The following is a 17,884-nucleotide window of genomic DNA, read 5'->3' as shown; positions in this document are numbered from 1 at the left end:
AGGTGTAGGTACTGTGTACCCCCGAGTACCCCCAGAAAAAAGCACTGAGTAAGCCCCATTGAATTCAATGGAATCCACAACCAAGTAATAATACAGATATAATACAGGTAACTCGCAACTTATATATGCATTTAACACATGTGCATTCAGCTTACGTGCTTGGCAAGAAAGTGGGTGGGGAATTAAAGAGGGCAGAAAGGAGACAGAAACAGGGCAGGCGTCTGAGGAAGAAAATACTCTGGCAATCCCACTTGCCATTGACCCCAATTTGTTTTGACTATACACAATTTCGGCTTTACACACTATCCCCAGAATGTCACCCCCGCATAAGTTGAGAGTCACCTGTATTGCCACCTTAATGCTCTATTTCTGCACAATGTTTTGGGGTATTTCATAACAGTAGTCCTGGAGAGCAGATGTACAGAGTGTTGCCAAAGCACAACTGCTAGAGGTTTTGTTAAAGAATGAGAAAGCATGCTGTGTTAACTACCCTAATAATTACTAAATTTAAAGCAGATTTACTAGAAGGAAAACGAAATTAACATTGTCAGGACACAAAGGGTAACCAATAAAAGTAATAAAAAGGGAGAATGTAGCCTTCTTTCTTTCTTTTCTTTAAATGTGGTATTTCAAGTGTTTGTATTATACACAGTAAAGCAAGGTTTTTTAAGCCTTTCAAGCCTTAGCAATTAGCATATTAGGGAAATGATGGTGTTACAGTAAAGCAGGGAGTTAAAACTGAAAGCCATACCATATTATATTTTACTGTTCATTATTGTATTGTGCTATTCATTAGACACAGAGAAGGATTTCTATATTTCATTCAGGTACCAAACTGCATCAGTACATAAAGAAACTATCCCTGTATTGATTAAAAAAAATAAAATGGAGCAAATTTAGTGCAAACCCAGAGAACCAACGTATTTGCAGATAGTGAAGCATTTTCCTCCTCTCCTTATCTGCAGTAAACTCACAGGAAATACCTCCTGGGTTGTTACAAGCAGCACAACCCTGCTGCACCTACAGTGGTACCTCGGGTTACAAACGCTTCAGGTTACAGACTCCACTAACCTGGAAGTAGTACCTCAGGTTAAGAACTTTACTTCAGGATGAGAACAGAAATTGTGTGGCGGCGGCAGCAGCAGCAGCAGCGGGAGGCCCCATTAGCTAAAGTGGTACCTCAGGTTAAGAATAGTTTCAGGTTAAGAATGGACCTCCGGAACGAATTAAATTCCTAACCAGAGGTACCACTATATTAAGGTCCACTGAGCATGAACTGCTTAGAACCCCACCCCCACCCCCAATCTATGCTCAAGATATATTCTAGAAAATCAGATCAGTTGGGATCTTATTGCGGTGAGGGCAGAGCCATAGCTTCAGAGGGCTAGCTAGGTTTTCTGCCCTGGGTGAAGCCTCCAGAGGGGCACCACTGAAGCTCCCAGCCTGTGTGTGTGCACGCCCTAGTTGTGGGGGAGCAGTATTTGAGGAGCAGAATATATTGGACTGAGATTTGAGGGTCCTAATAAACCCCAAGTCTAGGCACATGTTTGTAATATAGTTTTGAAGAAGAACAAATCATAACTGTTTCTTGCTATTCCACACTTCCTTGGATAAATTCTCCTCCACTCAGGGCCATGGATAGAGAGAAGCCTGCAGGTATTTGTGGGAGCAGGCTCAAGTCACAACTTTGAACTGGCCTCCCCAAAATTATGCTTGATCCCTGTTATTTCATAAAATTAAAGTTTCATGACTTAATTTTATGAGCTACATTCTTATAAGTCTTCAATATTTGTGGTTTATAGCTAGAGTTAACAGATCTCAGGGTCTGAACCAAACTTTCAGAAAATTGAGCTTCTTTCTCAGGAGTCACACCCACACCATACGTTTAAAGCGCATCTTTAACAATTTAACAGTCCTGGCTTCCCCGAAAAAAATCCTGGGAACTGTTACTTTAACCCCCTCAGAGTTCACAGCACCCTTAACAAACTACAGTTCCCATGATTCTTTGAGGGAGACCATGTGCTTTAAAGGGGTTTGATTGCAAGGTGAGAATTCAGAAGGAAGAGGGCAAGCTGTTTTCTGCAGGTCCCATTCCTAGCTTTCTTTCTCAGTTCCTTTTTCCAGCATGTCCTTTCACCGATATGGGGCTAGCATGGTTCTTCCTATCCCTCCTAAAATGCTTTCTATCTTATGTAACCAAGATCAAAAAGAGAGAGAAATCTAATTACATAAGAATATAGAAATCACACACCTGGGAGAAGCATGCTATCCTCTTATGGCTTCAACAACTGTATGCACACCCATTTGGGAATTAGTCCGACTGAACAGGGTGGGCTATTTCCTCCTGGCAAGTTAACCAAGAGCATTTTGGGATGCATGTATGAAAAAGTGACAACTGTGCTGTTCTCATTATGTGAGAGAATTAGGTTTTGCTCAGGACCGTGATCTTACATCTTTGCCAGCATTTTGTCTCCCATGGCAACCTTCATGTCCAAAATAGTATGGTTTATAGGTCCCCAATCCAGCCTCGTAATTCTCTCCTCGTTATTAGATGTGCTGCTATATTAGTCCATAACCATCAGATGATGAAGAAAAAAATGTTCTTTCCTGTCTTCCCTTCTCTTCATTCCCCCCTATGAGCTGTTGAATTCTCAGCTCTACCTAGGAAGCTCCCTCAATCCAGGATGTCTAATGCAAAATATTATCAAAATGTTACTTCAGTGGGAGTCTTATTTTCATGTATTAATAGCTCTTTGGCAATTTGTCTCCAGGAACTGTTCTTTGAACAAAATCTAGCTACCCTCCTCTTTCAGAGAGCTAAACTAGAACAGGCGCTTTCTTTTGGGAAGCTGTGTTCCTCCAGAATGTGCTGAATTTCCATCAGCCCCAGCAAACATCTGTATCATTAATATATGGTTACCAGACGTCCCCGTTTCCCGGGAACAGTCCCCGGATTTACAAATCTGTCCCTGGACAAAATCCATCCCCAGAATGTCCCTGGATTTCATATTTTAAGTGTTGTAGATTTATTAGTAGGGAATGAATGTTGTGTGATTGGTTCAACGGCACACGACACATCATATGGGGACTTCTGGCGAGGCAAAATGGTGGATGCCACGGCAGTGAGCAGCTCCTGAAGCCAGCCAGAGCCAACTGCGCTACCAGGCTGGCTCCGGGCTGCTGAGACTGCTGCTGCTGCCACCACTACTGAGGGGGAACTGGGGACGCCTGCCGCTTCAACTGGGGAAACCACTGCTCCCCCTCCCCCCGGGACCCAAATCGAGCTGTGAGCGAGAGCCCAGCGACACTCCGGGGCCGACACAGGGAGAAGGAGGAGAGGAGGAGAAGGAAGAGAGAGAAAGAGGAAGGAGAAAAAAGAGGGGAGCCCCGACCTTGCTGTGCCACTGAGGATGAGAAGTAGGAGAGCACCAGAAGGGCAAGGACACATGGCCGAGCCCAGGCCCAACCTGAGCCTACTCCACAGTGGCTAGTGCTCCAAGAGAGCAGGTTGGGGCCCAGAGAAAGGCTGCACGACAGAGGAGACCACAAAAGAGAAGATATTACTTCTTAATTTAAAAAAAATAACTTTTAAAAAAAAATTCCTCTTTTTTTGTTAAAAAAGTGTCCCCGGATTTTTTGAAAAAAAATCTGGTAACCTTACATTAATACAGTAACAAGAACAATTAAATGTATATCCTAACCTTCCTCCCAAAGGTGTGCGGGACAGCAAACACCAAAGTGATAAAAATATTCAAAATAAAATCTCATTTAATTAACAAAAACATCTAAAGGCATTTTTAAACATTAAGAAACCTAATAACATGGTACAATTAATGCTCAGTGATTATTGGAGTTGCAGGACAGATTCTCCACCTCAGCCCAATACAGGGATTTGGACTTGTGAGTATAGAAGCACTCAGCCTTTACTTGTGATTATAGCGAAGAGCTTGTGCATTGCTTCCCATAGGCTGCAGAATCAAAACACTTCCATTAGCTGAGTTTTTGCCCACAACAATTTATATTGGACACTGGATGTCAGAGCAAAGTTGCAGCATCAGTTAATGCCCAGTCAAGGTTTCTGCACCAATGTTTCCTTGCCGGAATCTGCAATGGAGTTGGAAACTAAATAGGAAAAAGAATGTGTTTTTAAGTAGGCATACATGTATGAATTAGTGAATGGTTTACAAAAATGCATGAGTTTTGATGGATGGAGACTGCAGAATTTATCCATTAGAATCCAGATTTATATACTGGGTCTCAATGTTCTCATGAATTCTTAACATTCACACTATGAATATTCTGCATATTTGTTCAAATATTGCTATAGTAATGCATAATAACAATAATAATAATAATAATAATAATAATAATAATATCTTTAATACAGTCAATGACCAGAAAGCAGTTTATAAAAGAAATACGGCATTATAAGCAGTATTGTGCTACAAATAACAGTGGAAATATGTCCAATTCACAGAATTGGTGCTTATATTTATGACCAGGTTTCGTCTTTTAAGGTTTTAAAAATTAACTTCAAATGTCGCTACTGTTTATTATCGTTCCTTCGATGTTTACAATTTGAACTCCGTTGCTGACATCATTGCTCGTCTTATTCTTGTTGCAATGTAACAGTACTTTGCCACAGGCCTGTTAATTTCGGGGTCTTTATCGGCTAAGAGGTGTCTGATATAGGTGTCGTCTGTACTACGAGGTATTTTCCTCAGAATCGGTTCTTGAGTCTCGATATAAAGGGCAGTATAAGATGACATGCCCGATGGTTTCGATTTCGTCGCTGTTACAGGGACATAATCTTTGTTCGATCGGTATTTTGTTGTATCTTCCCTCTAGAAGAGCTGAAGGGAGAGCGTTAAAGCGGGCCCTGGAAAATGCCCATCGGTGTTTTGCGTTGTCTAGAACTTTAAGATAGTTTGCTAGATGGGGCCTTTGGGAATTGTACAGGGGTTTATGGGTTATCGGAAGTTGATTAAAATCATTTTGGGCTTCAATGTCCCTGAGTCTTTCTTTGATTATGTTCTTGGCCCTTCCCCTTTCTAAGCTTAATAAATACTCTGGGGAGAGACCATATGTGGCCAATTTTCTGAGAATGCCCTTCCTCCAACTAGATTGGAATTTGTCAAGAGACATCAGGGAAAGTAGTCCAACTGGCAAATTGTTAAGTCTTAGCCAAGTGCATAAGGTTCTTATCCATACTTTGGCTTTAATACTGTATAAGCCCGCTTCCAGTCGTAGGGCGGCGTTTGGGACGCATTTAGGTGTTTGTAGGAGTGATCTAAGGAAGCCTGATTGTATCTTTTCATATGGGTCTAGATTAGAGAGGGAGACAAGTGGTGCGCCGTATAGTATTTGTGCTGTTGGTTTTGCAACGAATAGTTTAATTGTAGCAGGAATGAAATTTCTTCCCGTTGTGCGGTGGTATCTTAGGATTGCTGTTGTACTTTTTGTGCTCTAGAGGAGCTGTAATTTATGTGGGCAGTCTTCTTCCTTGATGCTTGGAATATAACTCCTAGGTATTTAAAGCATGACACTTGTTCAATCTCCTGATTATCTAAATTCCATCTGTATATTTTTCTTTTATTAGAGAAAACCATGATTTTGTTTTTTGGTAGTTCACTGCTAGTTTCTCTTCTCTACAATATTGGGATCAGCTGTTAAGAGCTCTTTTGAGGCCCATCTGAGTCTGGGACAGTATAACCGCATCGTCTGCGTAGAGTAGGATAGGCAGTTTTTTGTCTGCTAATTTTGGGGCGTGTGTGTCCGCTCCTTGTAGATGGTCTATTAGGGAGTTTATATAGATGTTGAACAGAAAGGGGGCCAAAATGCATCCTTGTTTAACTCCCTTTGTTGTTCTAATGAAATTAGAGAGTTGACCTTCTTGACTACATCTTATACGAAGTCGTGTGTTGTTGTACAATTTGAATATTAGTAGCAGCAGACGTCGGTCAATGGATGTTTTGTTGAGTTTGTCCCAGAGTCGGGTTCTTGAGATGGAGTCAAAGGCTGCTTTAAAATCTACAAATGCTGCGAATAGGTGTTGATTGTGATGCGACGTATATTTCTCAGCTAGGTGCTGTAAGATCAGGCAGTGATCCATTGTGGATCTCCCCTGTCTAAATCCTGCCTGTGCATCATCAAGAATCTTCTCCCTTTCTAACCATTCGCACAGTTTCTCGCTGAGGTGTTTAGCATATAATTTACTTATTATATTCAGGAGGCTTATAGGTCTGTAGTTGGAGGGATCATCCCTCAAGCCTTTTTTGTAAATGGGGATAATGATGGAAGTCCCCCAGTCATGTGGAATCTGTGCAGTTCTATCTATATATGTAAACAGAGAGGCTAGCAAGGGGGCCCACCAGGTCGCATTGGTTTTAAAAAGTTCCGCTGGTATACAGTCAATTCCGGGGGCTTTCCCGTTCTTTAGTTGGTCAATCAGCAGATGAGTCTCTGCTGTTGAGACTGCTGGCCATGGCTGAATCTGATCTTCCGGTATGTCTAATACATAGGACTCATCGCTAGGTTCCTTGTAAAGATTATGAAAGTGTGTTTCCCAGGCTTTCACTGATATGCAGCAGGATAGATGTGATAGGCCCCTATCCGGCTGTACAGCAACGATTCTCCAGAATAATGATGGGTTACTGGAATTGGAGGCCTCTATCAATTGCTGCCATAATAACTTCATTGCGTACCTTTTCTTTTGTGTCAGGAGTTTTTTGTAGCTTCTTTTGGCTTCAAGCATCTTTTGTCTGTTATCCTCTGTTGGATTATCCTTATGACTGATGAAGGAGTGGATCAATGATTTTTTGAAGGCTATTGTCAGGGACTCAGCGGGAGCGCAGGGAGGGGAGGAGATGGAGAGCGTAGGAGAAGATGACAGCAGCCCGAAGGTTCCATGAGCCTCTCCAGCGAATCGGAAGATTCACAGAAGGGGGCGCCTATGGCCAGGGCAAGGGGGGACCCAAGGGGGACACCCCAGAAGCAAGGGGCCAGCGAGGACTCCCAGAGCAGCAGTTGGAAATCAGGACCAGCTTCCCCACCAGAGCGTAGTGGGGGGGAGGAGTCCCAGGTATCAGGGCCAACGTATTCACCACCAGCGAGAGAAGATGAGTCAGGGTTGGCCACGCCTCCATCGGAGAGCGAGGGAACGGTCAAGAGGAAGGTTGCTGGCTGGGCGCACGCGCCAAGTTCAAATGTACAGGCGAGCGGCACAGCAGGTAGCCCGGACAGGGAACCAGGTCCTAAAGCCCACCGGAATGAGGGGGAAGAATCAGGGGGGTCAGCGTCAGAAGAGTCCAGAAAGGATGAAACCCCAGCGGGCAGGAGGGCCCAGAGGAGAAAGGAACTAAGGAAGAGGTGGAGCCGGGCTAGGATCTTAAACTGGTGGGGAAGGGGCGGAGACTCAGACGGGACTTCGCCGGTCTAGGCTTTAAGACGTAGAGCTGCGCTCTGCGGCTTTGAAATGGAAACTAAACCTCAATAAAGACTTTTGTACATAACGACAGTCTGGCGTTGGTCCTCTGTGAGCTGGGACCTAGAGGCAGCTCTGACAGCTATGTACTCTTGATCGAACCACTCCCTGGAAATTTTCCTATGGTAGGGAGACTTGGAATTCGGTTTTACAACAAACTCTTGAATTTTTTGTATAAGCATTTCATATGTTGTCATCATGTTCAGGGCGCTCTCCTCTATTTCTAAGCACCGTTCCATAATTGCTTTTGAGAGACGATAGCTCTCGTCAGCTTTATACCAATTAGATATCCGCTCGCTCACTTGTCCATTCCATTTGATTTTCTTGAGGCTTGTTCCGGGTGTTAGCTCTGGTTGATATCTATGTTGTGGCTTGGGCAGATCAAAGGGTAGATCACACACGAGGGATAAAGGTAGGTGATCACTTTCGGCTCTTGCTGTAATGGTGAATTTAGATATTCTAGGAATCAAGTCCTGGGAAATAACGCAATAGTCTATCGCTGACAGTTTATGTCCTGACCAGTCTGTATATTGACCAGGATAGTCTCCTTGTATAGCCCCATTCAGTAAGTGTAGATTCTGTCTGTAGGCCATCTGTGCTAAATGTAGTCCTCCAATGTTACATGTCTTGTCGTAGGATGATCTTATCATTAGGGGTGGGATAATTTCCGTTTCTGGAGGCCATTGGTGAAAATGTGTGTATAGGGCGATGTCGTTGGGGCCCACTCTTGCGTTTAAGTCGCCAGCTAGTAATATCATGGCTGACAGATTTTGCACCACGTGGGCTTCCACTTCTTTCCATAGTTGTTCTACTTGTGCCTGCCGTCGGCATGTGGGTAAGTATAAGTTTATGCATAGCAGTTTGATTTGTCCAAAATCTAAAACTGCTGCTACAGACCATTCGTCATTGGAGGATAATTGGGTAATATTTGCTTGTATCTGCGTTGAGAACAGTAAGGCTAAGCCTCCTTTGGGTCTGCCCCCTTTTTGGCTAGGTGTTGCTCTCTTTATACACGAGTGGTAATTATCCAGGTAGAGCTCGTCTATCGACCAGGTTTCCTGGATGAACAGGATGTCAAATTTAGTAAGGAAGTCCATTAGGTTGGGATCTTTACTTTTAGCTCCCCACCCTGCGATGTTCCACGTACAGGTGGCCAGCTTGTGTTTTTTGATTGGGAGACATCTCGAGGGGCAATCAAGCCTAGTTGTCTCAAGTGTTGGGGCGGTTATCTTGTGGAGATCCTCAGGTGGACTATCCTCATTTGGGTATTCCATCTTTTTTAGTGGTGCCCCAGGTTTATGGCCAATTTGAGATTTGTCCTTCATTGTGTCCATTTTGAGGTGTGTTGTAGGACATTTTGGCACGGTGTGTACTTGGACATATTTTAGTGTCCCGGCGGGGCATCCTTCCCCCGTGACCTTATTTCAGTCATCCGTTTAAATGGTGTCTAGGGTCCCTAGGTTGTCCACAAAGATTGAACCGTTCTTGCCCAGTGGGACCGCTATTTCAACTTGATGTGTTATTGTTTTCTTTGTTATCGGTGGTTCCGTAGGTCCCAGTTCCTCTGGCGATAGGAATAGCCTTGATATCCACTCGCTGTTGGATAAAGGTTTTGTAGTATAAGTTGCATAGTTAAATTCCCTGGTGACAGGTGTGGCTAGGAGGGTAATAGATTTCCTTATGGATGCTAATCTTTCAATTAGAGCGTCCTGGGCTTTATGTATTTGTTCGATAGTTGCTATGAAATGGTTTTCCTTCTCTATGCTGGAGCTTTCGTCTGGTACGTGATTTGAAGATGGGGTTTTTGGTCTTTTGGCCAGCTGGTTTGGGGCTTTATCTGCCTCTAGTTGTAGCATCTTACAGTTCTCGTCCATCATAGCCATTGTCGGCTTTGTTTTTATCTTATCAGTCTTGATTGTTTTGATGAGAGGAATGGGAGTACTGGACACTTCGAATAGGCGGGTCACCTGCAGTCCAACCCTTTGTAGCTTGTCCTTATTGTCTGAAACTAATTTGGTTGTGTGCCAGTCTCTGAATGTTACCACAACTCTGTTTAGGTCCTTGTCTGATGGCAGGAATTTAACATTGATAATGTTTTCTGCTGGGACGAACCCTCTGATGGCTAATTCAGTTTTCTTGAGAATATAAATTCTCTGTTGTGCTGGGGAGAGGAGATCTTTGTGCATGTATACGGGTAGGATGATGAGTTTTTGTTTATTTAGAATTAGATTTCTGCAAGAATATGTTGTTTTAAGAGGAGTTTCTTGCTTAGGGATCGGGTTTTCCCTTGATTTTCCCGCAGATCCATACGGGAGCGCTAGTTGCTCTGTTGAATTGTGAAGCCCAGCCTTGTGGAGTTCCTCTGTTAAGTTAAAAAGCCCAGCCTTATGGAGGTTTTTATTTGAGCTTGGGCTTCGGCTTTTATCAAGGGGTGGCAAAACTGGATTAGCTGGGCTCGTTGGATTTAGGTTGTTTAATAGCTTAAATAGTCTTGTGAAGTTCATTTTCTTTGTTCGGGATAGGAGCTTTGTCTTCCTTCCCCTTTTTACGTTCTTGGGCTTCTTCTCTTTATTCCTGGGACACTTCCCCTTTGAGAGGGGTTTCTTAGGATCAAATAAGTTTCCCTTCTGATTTGATTTGATCCTAGGGGTTTTCTTTTTTTCCCCCGCATCATTTTGGTTTTTATTTTCCTTAATGCTGTTATCGTTTGGTGTGCTAGAGAGAACTTTATGTGAATGCAGGTTGTCTATTCTCCTAGTTATTTCAATCAGGGCGGTAAGTAGGCCCAAGCATTGTGAGAGGAAGTCTTTGATGTGACCCAATTCTCTGCCTATCTGCAACTTCTGTTCATTTAACAGATCATTATATAGCCCTGTTAGTATGTAGGGGAGGCATTCCAAGTCCAGATATTGGGCTCTTGTGTCCTCCAGGTCCTCCTTCGTCACAGTGTGAAAACCCATCTTCTCCCCGGGCCTAGGTCTTTGGAAGGGCTCATTTGTCTTAATTACTGAGTTTTCCTCTTGTGACTCTTGTTCCTGCTCCAGCCCCAGTTGACTCACATTTTCTTTGGTAACTTGTTTTATTTCCGTTGCCAGATTAACTCCCACCCCTTCTTCATCTATTTCCGTGAGCTCCCCGTACCTAGTGCGGTCTATGGACCAATAGTGGGGGTGTTGTCTCTCAGCATTGCTTATTTTATCTGTTTTTGGTTTAGAGGTAAAGTTAGAGGTAAAGTTTGGAAGTCCAGTATCTAGGCTGTTGGATCAGGGAGCCTCCCTACCTTTCCCTGCTTAAACCTCCTTAAGCCTCCCTACCTTTCCCCTCCTTAAGCCTTAGCTTGGGGCGGGAGAGTATTCATGGGGGAGTTCTTGGACTTATCTTATCGAAACAAAATAAAAAAATTCCTTCCAGTAGCACCTTAAAGACCAACTAAGTTAGTTCTTGGTATGAGCTTTCGTGTGCATGCACACTTCTTCAGATACACTGAAACAGAAGTCACCAGACCCTTCTATATAGTGAGAAGGTGGGGAGGGGTAATACTCAGAAGGGTGGTGGGATTGGGTGATTGGCAGATAGCTGTGATGAGCCTGTTGACGACTCTTAACGACTGCAATAGGTCTTACAGGAAAAAGCAAGGGGTGAGAAGGTGAAAAATGGCTTTGTCATGTATAATGAGATAAGAATCCAATGTCTTTGTTCAGACCAGGTCTCTCCATGGTTTTAAGTTTGGTAATAAGTTGCAATTCAGCAGCTTCTCTTTCCAGTCTATTTCTGAAATTCCTTTGTAATAGAACAGCTACTTTGAGATCTTGTATAGAATGTCCTGGGAGATTGAAGTGTTCTCCTACTGGTTTCTCTGTCTTGTGGTTCCTGATGTCAGATTTATGTCCGTTTATTCTTTGGCGTAAGGTTTGGCCTGTTTGTCCAATATAGAGAGCTGAAGGACACTGTTGGCATTTGATGGCATACACAATGTTAGACGATGAGCAATTAAATAGTCCCAAGATGGTATGTGTGATGTTGTTGGGGCCAGTAATGGTGTTGTCCGGGTGTATGTGGCAGCAAAGTTGGCATCTGGGTTTAATTGCAGGCTCTGGTGCCAGTGTCCGTGTTAAGTCTGGTTGTAGTATTATTGTGGGTTAGGAGTTGTTTAAGATTGGGTGGCTGTCTGTAGGCAATGAAAGGTCTTCCTCCCAGAGCTTGAGAAAGAGAACTGTCATTGTCCAGGAGAGGTTGTAGATCTCTGATGATGCGTTGTACTGTTTTAACTTGGGAGCTGTATGTGATGACTAGAGGTGTTCTGTTATTTTCTTTTTTGGGTCTGTCTTGCAGCAAGTTCTCTCTGGGTATCAGTCTGGCTCTGTTGATCTGTTGTCTAACTTCATCTGCTGGGTATTTTAGTTCTAAAAAGGTTTGCTGTAGATCTCTTAGGTGAGAGTCTCTGTCTGTAGAATTGGAACAGATGCGGCTGTAACGTAGTGCCTGGCTATATACAATGGACTGTTTGGTATGTTTGGGATGGTAGCTAGAGGCATGTAGATATGTTTGTCGGTCAGTTGGTTTACGGTATAAGGTGGTGTCTTATCGAAGTTAGGCTCAATGGAGTTCAGCGGTTTCAGCGGTTTCTTCTGCTCCTTTGGCCGTGGAATTTGTGGAATTTCCTGGTTCTAAAGGGAAGCTGTCTTGTTTTGGCTCTAGAAGTCTTCAGGGGAGTCCTTCAGTTCCAGCCGCTCCTTGTTTCTCAGCGTTCTGCAGCAGTATCAATCTATCTTCTTTAGCGTTCCTTGTTATGCATGTTCTAGCTCAATGTCAAATCCCTCAGACATTCACAATATGAATATTCTGCATATTTGTTCAAATATTGCTATAGTAATGCATTATTCAGGATCTTGTCACTGACAAAGGACATAAATGAAACCAACTCCTGGTGCAAATTGTTCAATCCTCAAAATCTGGAGTGGAAAAACACTGGGTTTTTGTTGTTGTTCAACCAGAAATTGAAAATTCTGAATTTGCAAAAATAATAATAATTATATATTGCAAATTCATCTTCTCAAAATATTTACTGCCTTTAGGCTGTAACAGTAAAACTTGATTGTCAGACAATTTGAAGATTTGTTCACATAAGAAAATTACATGTTTCTCCTTCTCCCTTCCAGGAACATCATATTGAAGGAACTTCACTTTCAAAGCTGTTAGATATGCCAATAGCATATCTTTCAAACCTCAAGCAAGTACAAGAGAAGATCTTAACAACACCCAAATGTTTAGCATGGATTACAAGTCCGAGGGTAAAAGGAAGCAGCGGCATAGCTTGAATTTACTGGATCAAATAAAAAGTATGAGAGATTTATCGGAAATGATTGATGTAGTTTTGGTGGCTGAAGGTGAAAAGTTCCCTTGCCACAAACTGATGCTGTCTGCTTTCAGCCCCTACTTCAAAGCAATGTTTACCTGCGGCCTGATTGAATGCACACAGAAAGAAGTAGAGTTGCATGACATGTCAGCAGAGAGTGTGTCCATACTTCTCCAGTACATGTACACGGCTGAGTTGCACCTCACTAATTCCAATGTACAGGGTGTGGCCACCACTGCTTTTTTCATGCAGATGGATGACGTTTCCAGCATGTGTCAGGCATACATAATGGAGCACATGGATGCTTCCAACTGCGTGGGAATCCATTACTTTGCCAAGCACATTGGGGCCGAAGAGCTGTCCGATCAAGCCAGGAGGTATTTGTACCTGCACTTTGCAGAGGTGAGCCTGCATGAAGAAATACTGGAGGTTGAAATGCAGCAGTTGCTAAATCTCATAAGATCAGATGATCTGAATGTGTCCAGGGAAGAGAGCGTCTTGGATTTAGTCCTCCGATGGGTTAACCACAGCAGGAAATTGCGAGCAGATCACCTCTCTGAGCTCCTGAAGCAAGTCAGGCTGGTGCTTATAAGCCCTTCGTTCCTAGTCGAAGCTCGGAAAAGAAACACAGTGCTTCTCAGTAATACACTGTGTAGTGAGATGATTGAGAGAGCATTAGAAACTATCAAGAAAACCAGCCAACCTTCTCTCACCCTTCGCTATGGCATGGAGACCACTACCCTTCTGCTTTGCATTGGCAATAACTCGCAGGGCATCAGATCAAGACACGGCAACTACGGCGATGCCAGTTTCTGTTATGCTCCTGTTACACAAAAGACATACTTCATTTCCTCTCCGAAATATGGAGAAGGCTTGGGATGTGTATGCACCGGTGTGGTTACTGAGAATAATGATATCATTGTGGCCGGGGAGGCAAGCGCTGCCAAAATGTCTAGGCAAAAGAGCAAGAAAATTGAAATTTATAGGTTTGTATCCTCTGACATGAAGAAACTAAATACAACTAGCACCCCATCATAAACTTCAAATTACCATGTGTGCATAGAAGTTAAGGTTTAAGGGCTACAACACTCACCCCAATGCCTGTTTAATGCTGTGTGGCCAAACCTCTTCCTCTGATCTTCTGGTATTCTGCCTAACTTCAGAGGCTGGCAAACTAACAGCCTCTTTTTAGGGCTTTAACCTCAGATCCATTATTTCATAACAGTGCTGATTAAAAAGATACCATATGTAACTGTTTATGAAAGATTTCGGACAATTATAATTCTTCATCTGACTTATACTGGTGGCGTCTGATAAGTTTTATTTTTATTTTATTTTATTCACCAATACCAGTTTATTTAATATACTACCATAAAGTATCTGCTTTGGGTGGCTATGTTGTTGCCAAGACACAGGCTTCTACCGAGTTCCCCTTGACTCCTGCAGTATATTTAGTACACTATGTACAATATAAATACGAATCAACAGTCACTCAAGTGGGATTTCTACAGGCTGTGGACTAAATCTTTTATTTCGTAGCCCAATTCATTGATAACAATGGCTAGAGTGCCCTCTATGTGCCACAAATAATTCCATAGGCTACTAGTTATTGTTTTTTCCTCCTCCTTTTGCAATGATTTAGTCCCTGTTGAATCACAGGCAAGTTTAGTGCTCTTATTCTTGTTTACTCAATAGTATCATTACTACTGAAAGTCTTCACGATGTTTTAAGGGAACCTGAGGTTGGGTATAAATCCCAACAAAATCAAGAGGAATTATTTTGAAGTAATCTCGGTTAGGACCGAGCTGTAAGGCTAGGTATACACACTGCTCATTCTGTTTTCTACCTCTTAAAGAAAACAGGATAGAAGATGGAAGAATTTTCCTGACAGAAAATTATCCTTCTCGCTGATATTGCCACACCCTCCTAATAGTCAGTATGTTCTCCACTGGCCTTCCCTACTCTGATGCCCTCCAGATGTGGGAGGAAATTCTGCAGGATAGCTGCTGCCTTGCTAAGAACTTATTCTGACATTGGGCAGAATGGGTGACCTGTCTTATCAGATACGGACCTCCTGATAAGAGGGGGTATGCAGGATGCCCTCTCAGACAGAGCGCAGTGGTCAGGTTGGTATATAAAGGATGAGACACTTTTAGGCATCCTGGTTCCAACCTGCAATAGGGCTCTGTGTTCCAGTACCAGCACCTCAAACTTGAGAGCCACAGATTCACACCAACCCACCCGCTGTATAAACCTAACACAAACATGTGGCATATATATTGCAATCATTTTAGGGTAGAAGTTTACCAAGGTATGAAGTTGTTTTGGCACATTTTGGCTGCAATCCTATTCCCACTTACGTACTTGGGAGAAAGACGCATTGAGCTCAATAGTACTTCCTTCTGAGCATACATCATCACCATCACCATTATCATTATCATATTATCATGATTAAATTTCTATCTTGCCATTCTTCCCAAATGTACATGTTTAGAATTGCATTGCTTGTCATTGTTGGAAAATAAAAATGACACATAAAGAGAGGGATTAGGTATAAATGTTTCCGATTTGACCTGTTGCCCTCACAATTCTAATATTAGCTGCTTCTTCTTTTTTACAGGTACAACAGTCGGGGGAATCACTCTTGGCAAAGTCTGTGTACTGCAGAGTTTCGTGAGCTCTATGCTCTAGGCACCATCCATAATGACCTATATATCACAGGAGGTCAGATGAAACTGAAAAACCAATACCATATCACAAACTGTGTGGGGAAGTACTCAATGGAGCAAGAAAACTGGAGGGCCTTGGCTCCCCTCCCAGTGCCCTTGGCCTGCCATGCTGCAGTAACCGTGAAAAACAGGCTGTACATCATGGGAGGTTGGACACCGCAGGTGAGGAATATCGCAGAGCTTTTTAGCATTTATGGTGTACTCTTCCACCCATACTGCCTGTGCTTGTTGTGGAGGCCTGTACATATTCCCTGTGCCTCCTCTCCTCTAAGAACATGTACACACTCTTGTTTACCTCATCGAGTGTGCTCTCACTGCTGGTTTGAGAAGCAGTATGCATATATCATTGGGACGCGGGTGGTGCTGTGGGTAAAAGCCTCAGTGCCTAGGACTTGCCGATCGAAAGGTCGGCGGTTCGAATCCCCGCGGCGGGGTGCGCTCCCGTTGCTCGGACCCAGCGCCTGCCAACCTAGCAGTTCGAAAGCACCTCAAAGTGCAAGTAGATAAATAGGGACCGCTTACTGGCGGGAAGGTAAACGGCGTTTCCGTGCGCTGCGCTGGCTCGCCAGATGCAGCTTTGTCACGCTGGCCACGTGACCCGGAAGTGTCTCCGGACAGTGCTGGCCCCCGGCCTCTTAAGTGAGATGGGCGCACAACCCTAGAGTCGGGCACGACTGGCCCGAACGGGCAGGGGTACCTTTACCTTTACCTTTATGCATATATCATTAGCCACAATTCATATGTGTTCTGTATCTGTCCTGACATTTCTTATGAAATACTGCATTTTGATGCATTTTTCTCCAAACCGGCATCTGAGTTGAAAAAAAGAATGACCTAACTGCATTTTAAGCCAGTAATGCACACACAGCCTTACTTTCAACCGTGTCTTCGGTTGTCATTCTCCACAGACACTTTTCACCTGTCTACTGCTTTGACTCTGCCCCTACCATCCCATCACACTCTCCTGCTGTCAATCGTCCTTCCTGCTCACTGACTTCATAAGATGCTTATGCATTGTGGCAGAATAACCTTTCCCAGCTTGCAATCCTATGTGTACTTATTAGCCTAATTTCCTCCACGAGGTTAAGGAACAGTGATTCTTACTGCTCTTTCCACTGTAGCCCCCAAGTGTAGAAATGAATTAGGCATTTCCTTGTTTGAGACACACAATCCAAACAGTGCCCACTCCTTGCAGTAAAAATGCAATGTGCATGATGTCATTTAGAACTTGCTGCTCCTGAAACAGGACCTCAAAGTCTGCCACTTGTGGGTGGGCTATCTCACTCTGGCCCAAGGCTGGCCCAAGTACCAGATGGGTAAGACAAGGGGAGCAGGATGCACAAGGGGTGGAGGGTGAGCTGTGTCTGGGAGGAGCAAGGAGATCTGGAATATCACTCTAGTCAGGATGATGGAGGGAGGGAAATTGGAACCTGAAACTGAGCAAGGCTGTTTCAGGCCACTGCCGTGAGCCAAGGAGCAGGGTGCAGAGAGAAGGAAGGTAGACAGGCTATCACATGCACGGGATCTGGCTGGGAGAATGCAAAGGTGGCTTTTGTCAGTTGGCTGCTTACGAGAGGCTTTTGAGAGTGGAGAGAGGATGTGGTGAACCCTCTGGGCTTTTTAAAAACGTCTGGCTGACCAACACTGTGAGAAACAGGAAGAAGACCTAGATGGGTCTATATGCAGCAGGATTCTTGTCATGTGTTCACATGTGAGCCAGGGCCTTCTTAATGCTGACCTTGCATGCTGCAAGAGGCTAATTGCAATTCATGACTAACTTTTATCTCAGCAAATTGCTGATGATTCATTTATTACTCCCCGTTGTTCAGCTAACCTTTTAAAGTAGTAGATTAGTTGGTTTCCCATGGAGGATATATTGACAGATATATTGGAAATCTGAAAGCACAGAATGTGGGAAAACATATGAAAACATACTTGCCTATATTGTTTGTTCCAGTGGTGCAGGTCCACATCCATGCCATACATTTAAAGTACCTTTATACCACCTGAACAGGCTTGGCTTCCCCACCACCACAGAATCCTGGGAACTGGAGTTTAAGTGTGCTGGTAATTGTAACTCTATGATAGGTATAGGTACTAAAGTTGCCAGGATTCTTTGGGGAAAATCATGACTGCTAAAGTGGTCTAATATGCTTTAAATATACAGCGTGGATGTAACCCCAGTAAGACCACAGGCATACATTTCATGTGCTCAAATATTCATGTCCTGTCCTGTTCTGCTCAATGTAACTTTTATTGTTTTAGCTATTAGCTGTGAAAATCATGGGAATGACTGCTCCCTGCTTAAAACGGGGG

The 17,884-nt window shown here is 43.5% G+C and overlaps 1 protein-coding gene across 2 annotated transcripts in view; it reads left to right on the top strand.

The window, feature by feature from the left end:
- The window catches only part of KBTBD12 (kelch repeat and BTB domain containing 12), a 76,762-nt gene that overhangs the window by 1,700 nt on the left and 57,178 nt on the right, over nt 1-17,884 (top strand). For both annotated transcript variants that reach the window (XM_079964549.1, XM_079964550.1), the window contains exons 2-3: nt 12,643-13,825; nt 15,460-15,730. In XM_079964549.1, the coding sequence (XP_079820675.1) occupies nt 12,747-13,825; nt 15,460-15,730 (1,350 nt within the window). In that variant the 5' untranslated portion in view covers nt 12,643-12,746. The remainder of the gene's footprint in view (nt 1-12,642; nt 13,826-15,459; nt 15,731-17,884) is intronic.

The sequence above is a fragment of the Podarcis cretensis genome (assembly GCF_951804945.1).
Source record: "Podarcis cretensis genome assembly, chromosome: 2".
Lineage (NCBI taxonomy): Eukaryota > Metazoa > Chordata > Lepidosauria > Squamata > Lacertidae > Podarcis > Podarcis cretensis.
This window is presented reverse-complemented; position numbering and strand designations above follow the sequence as displayed.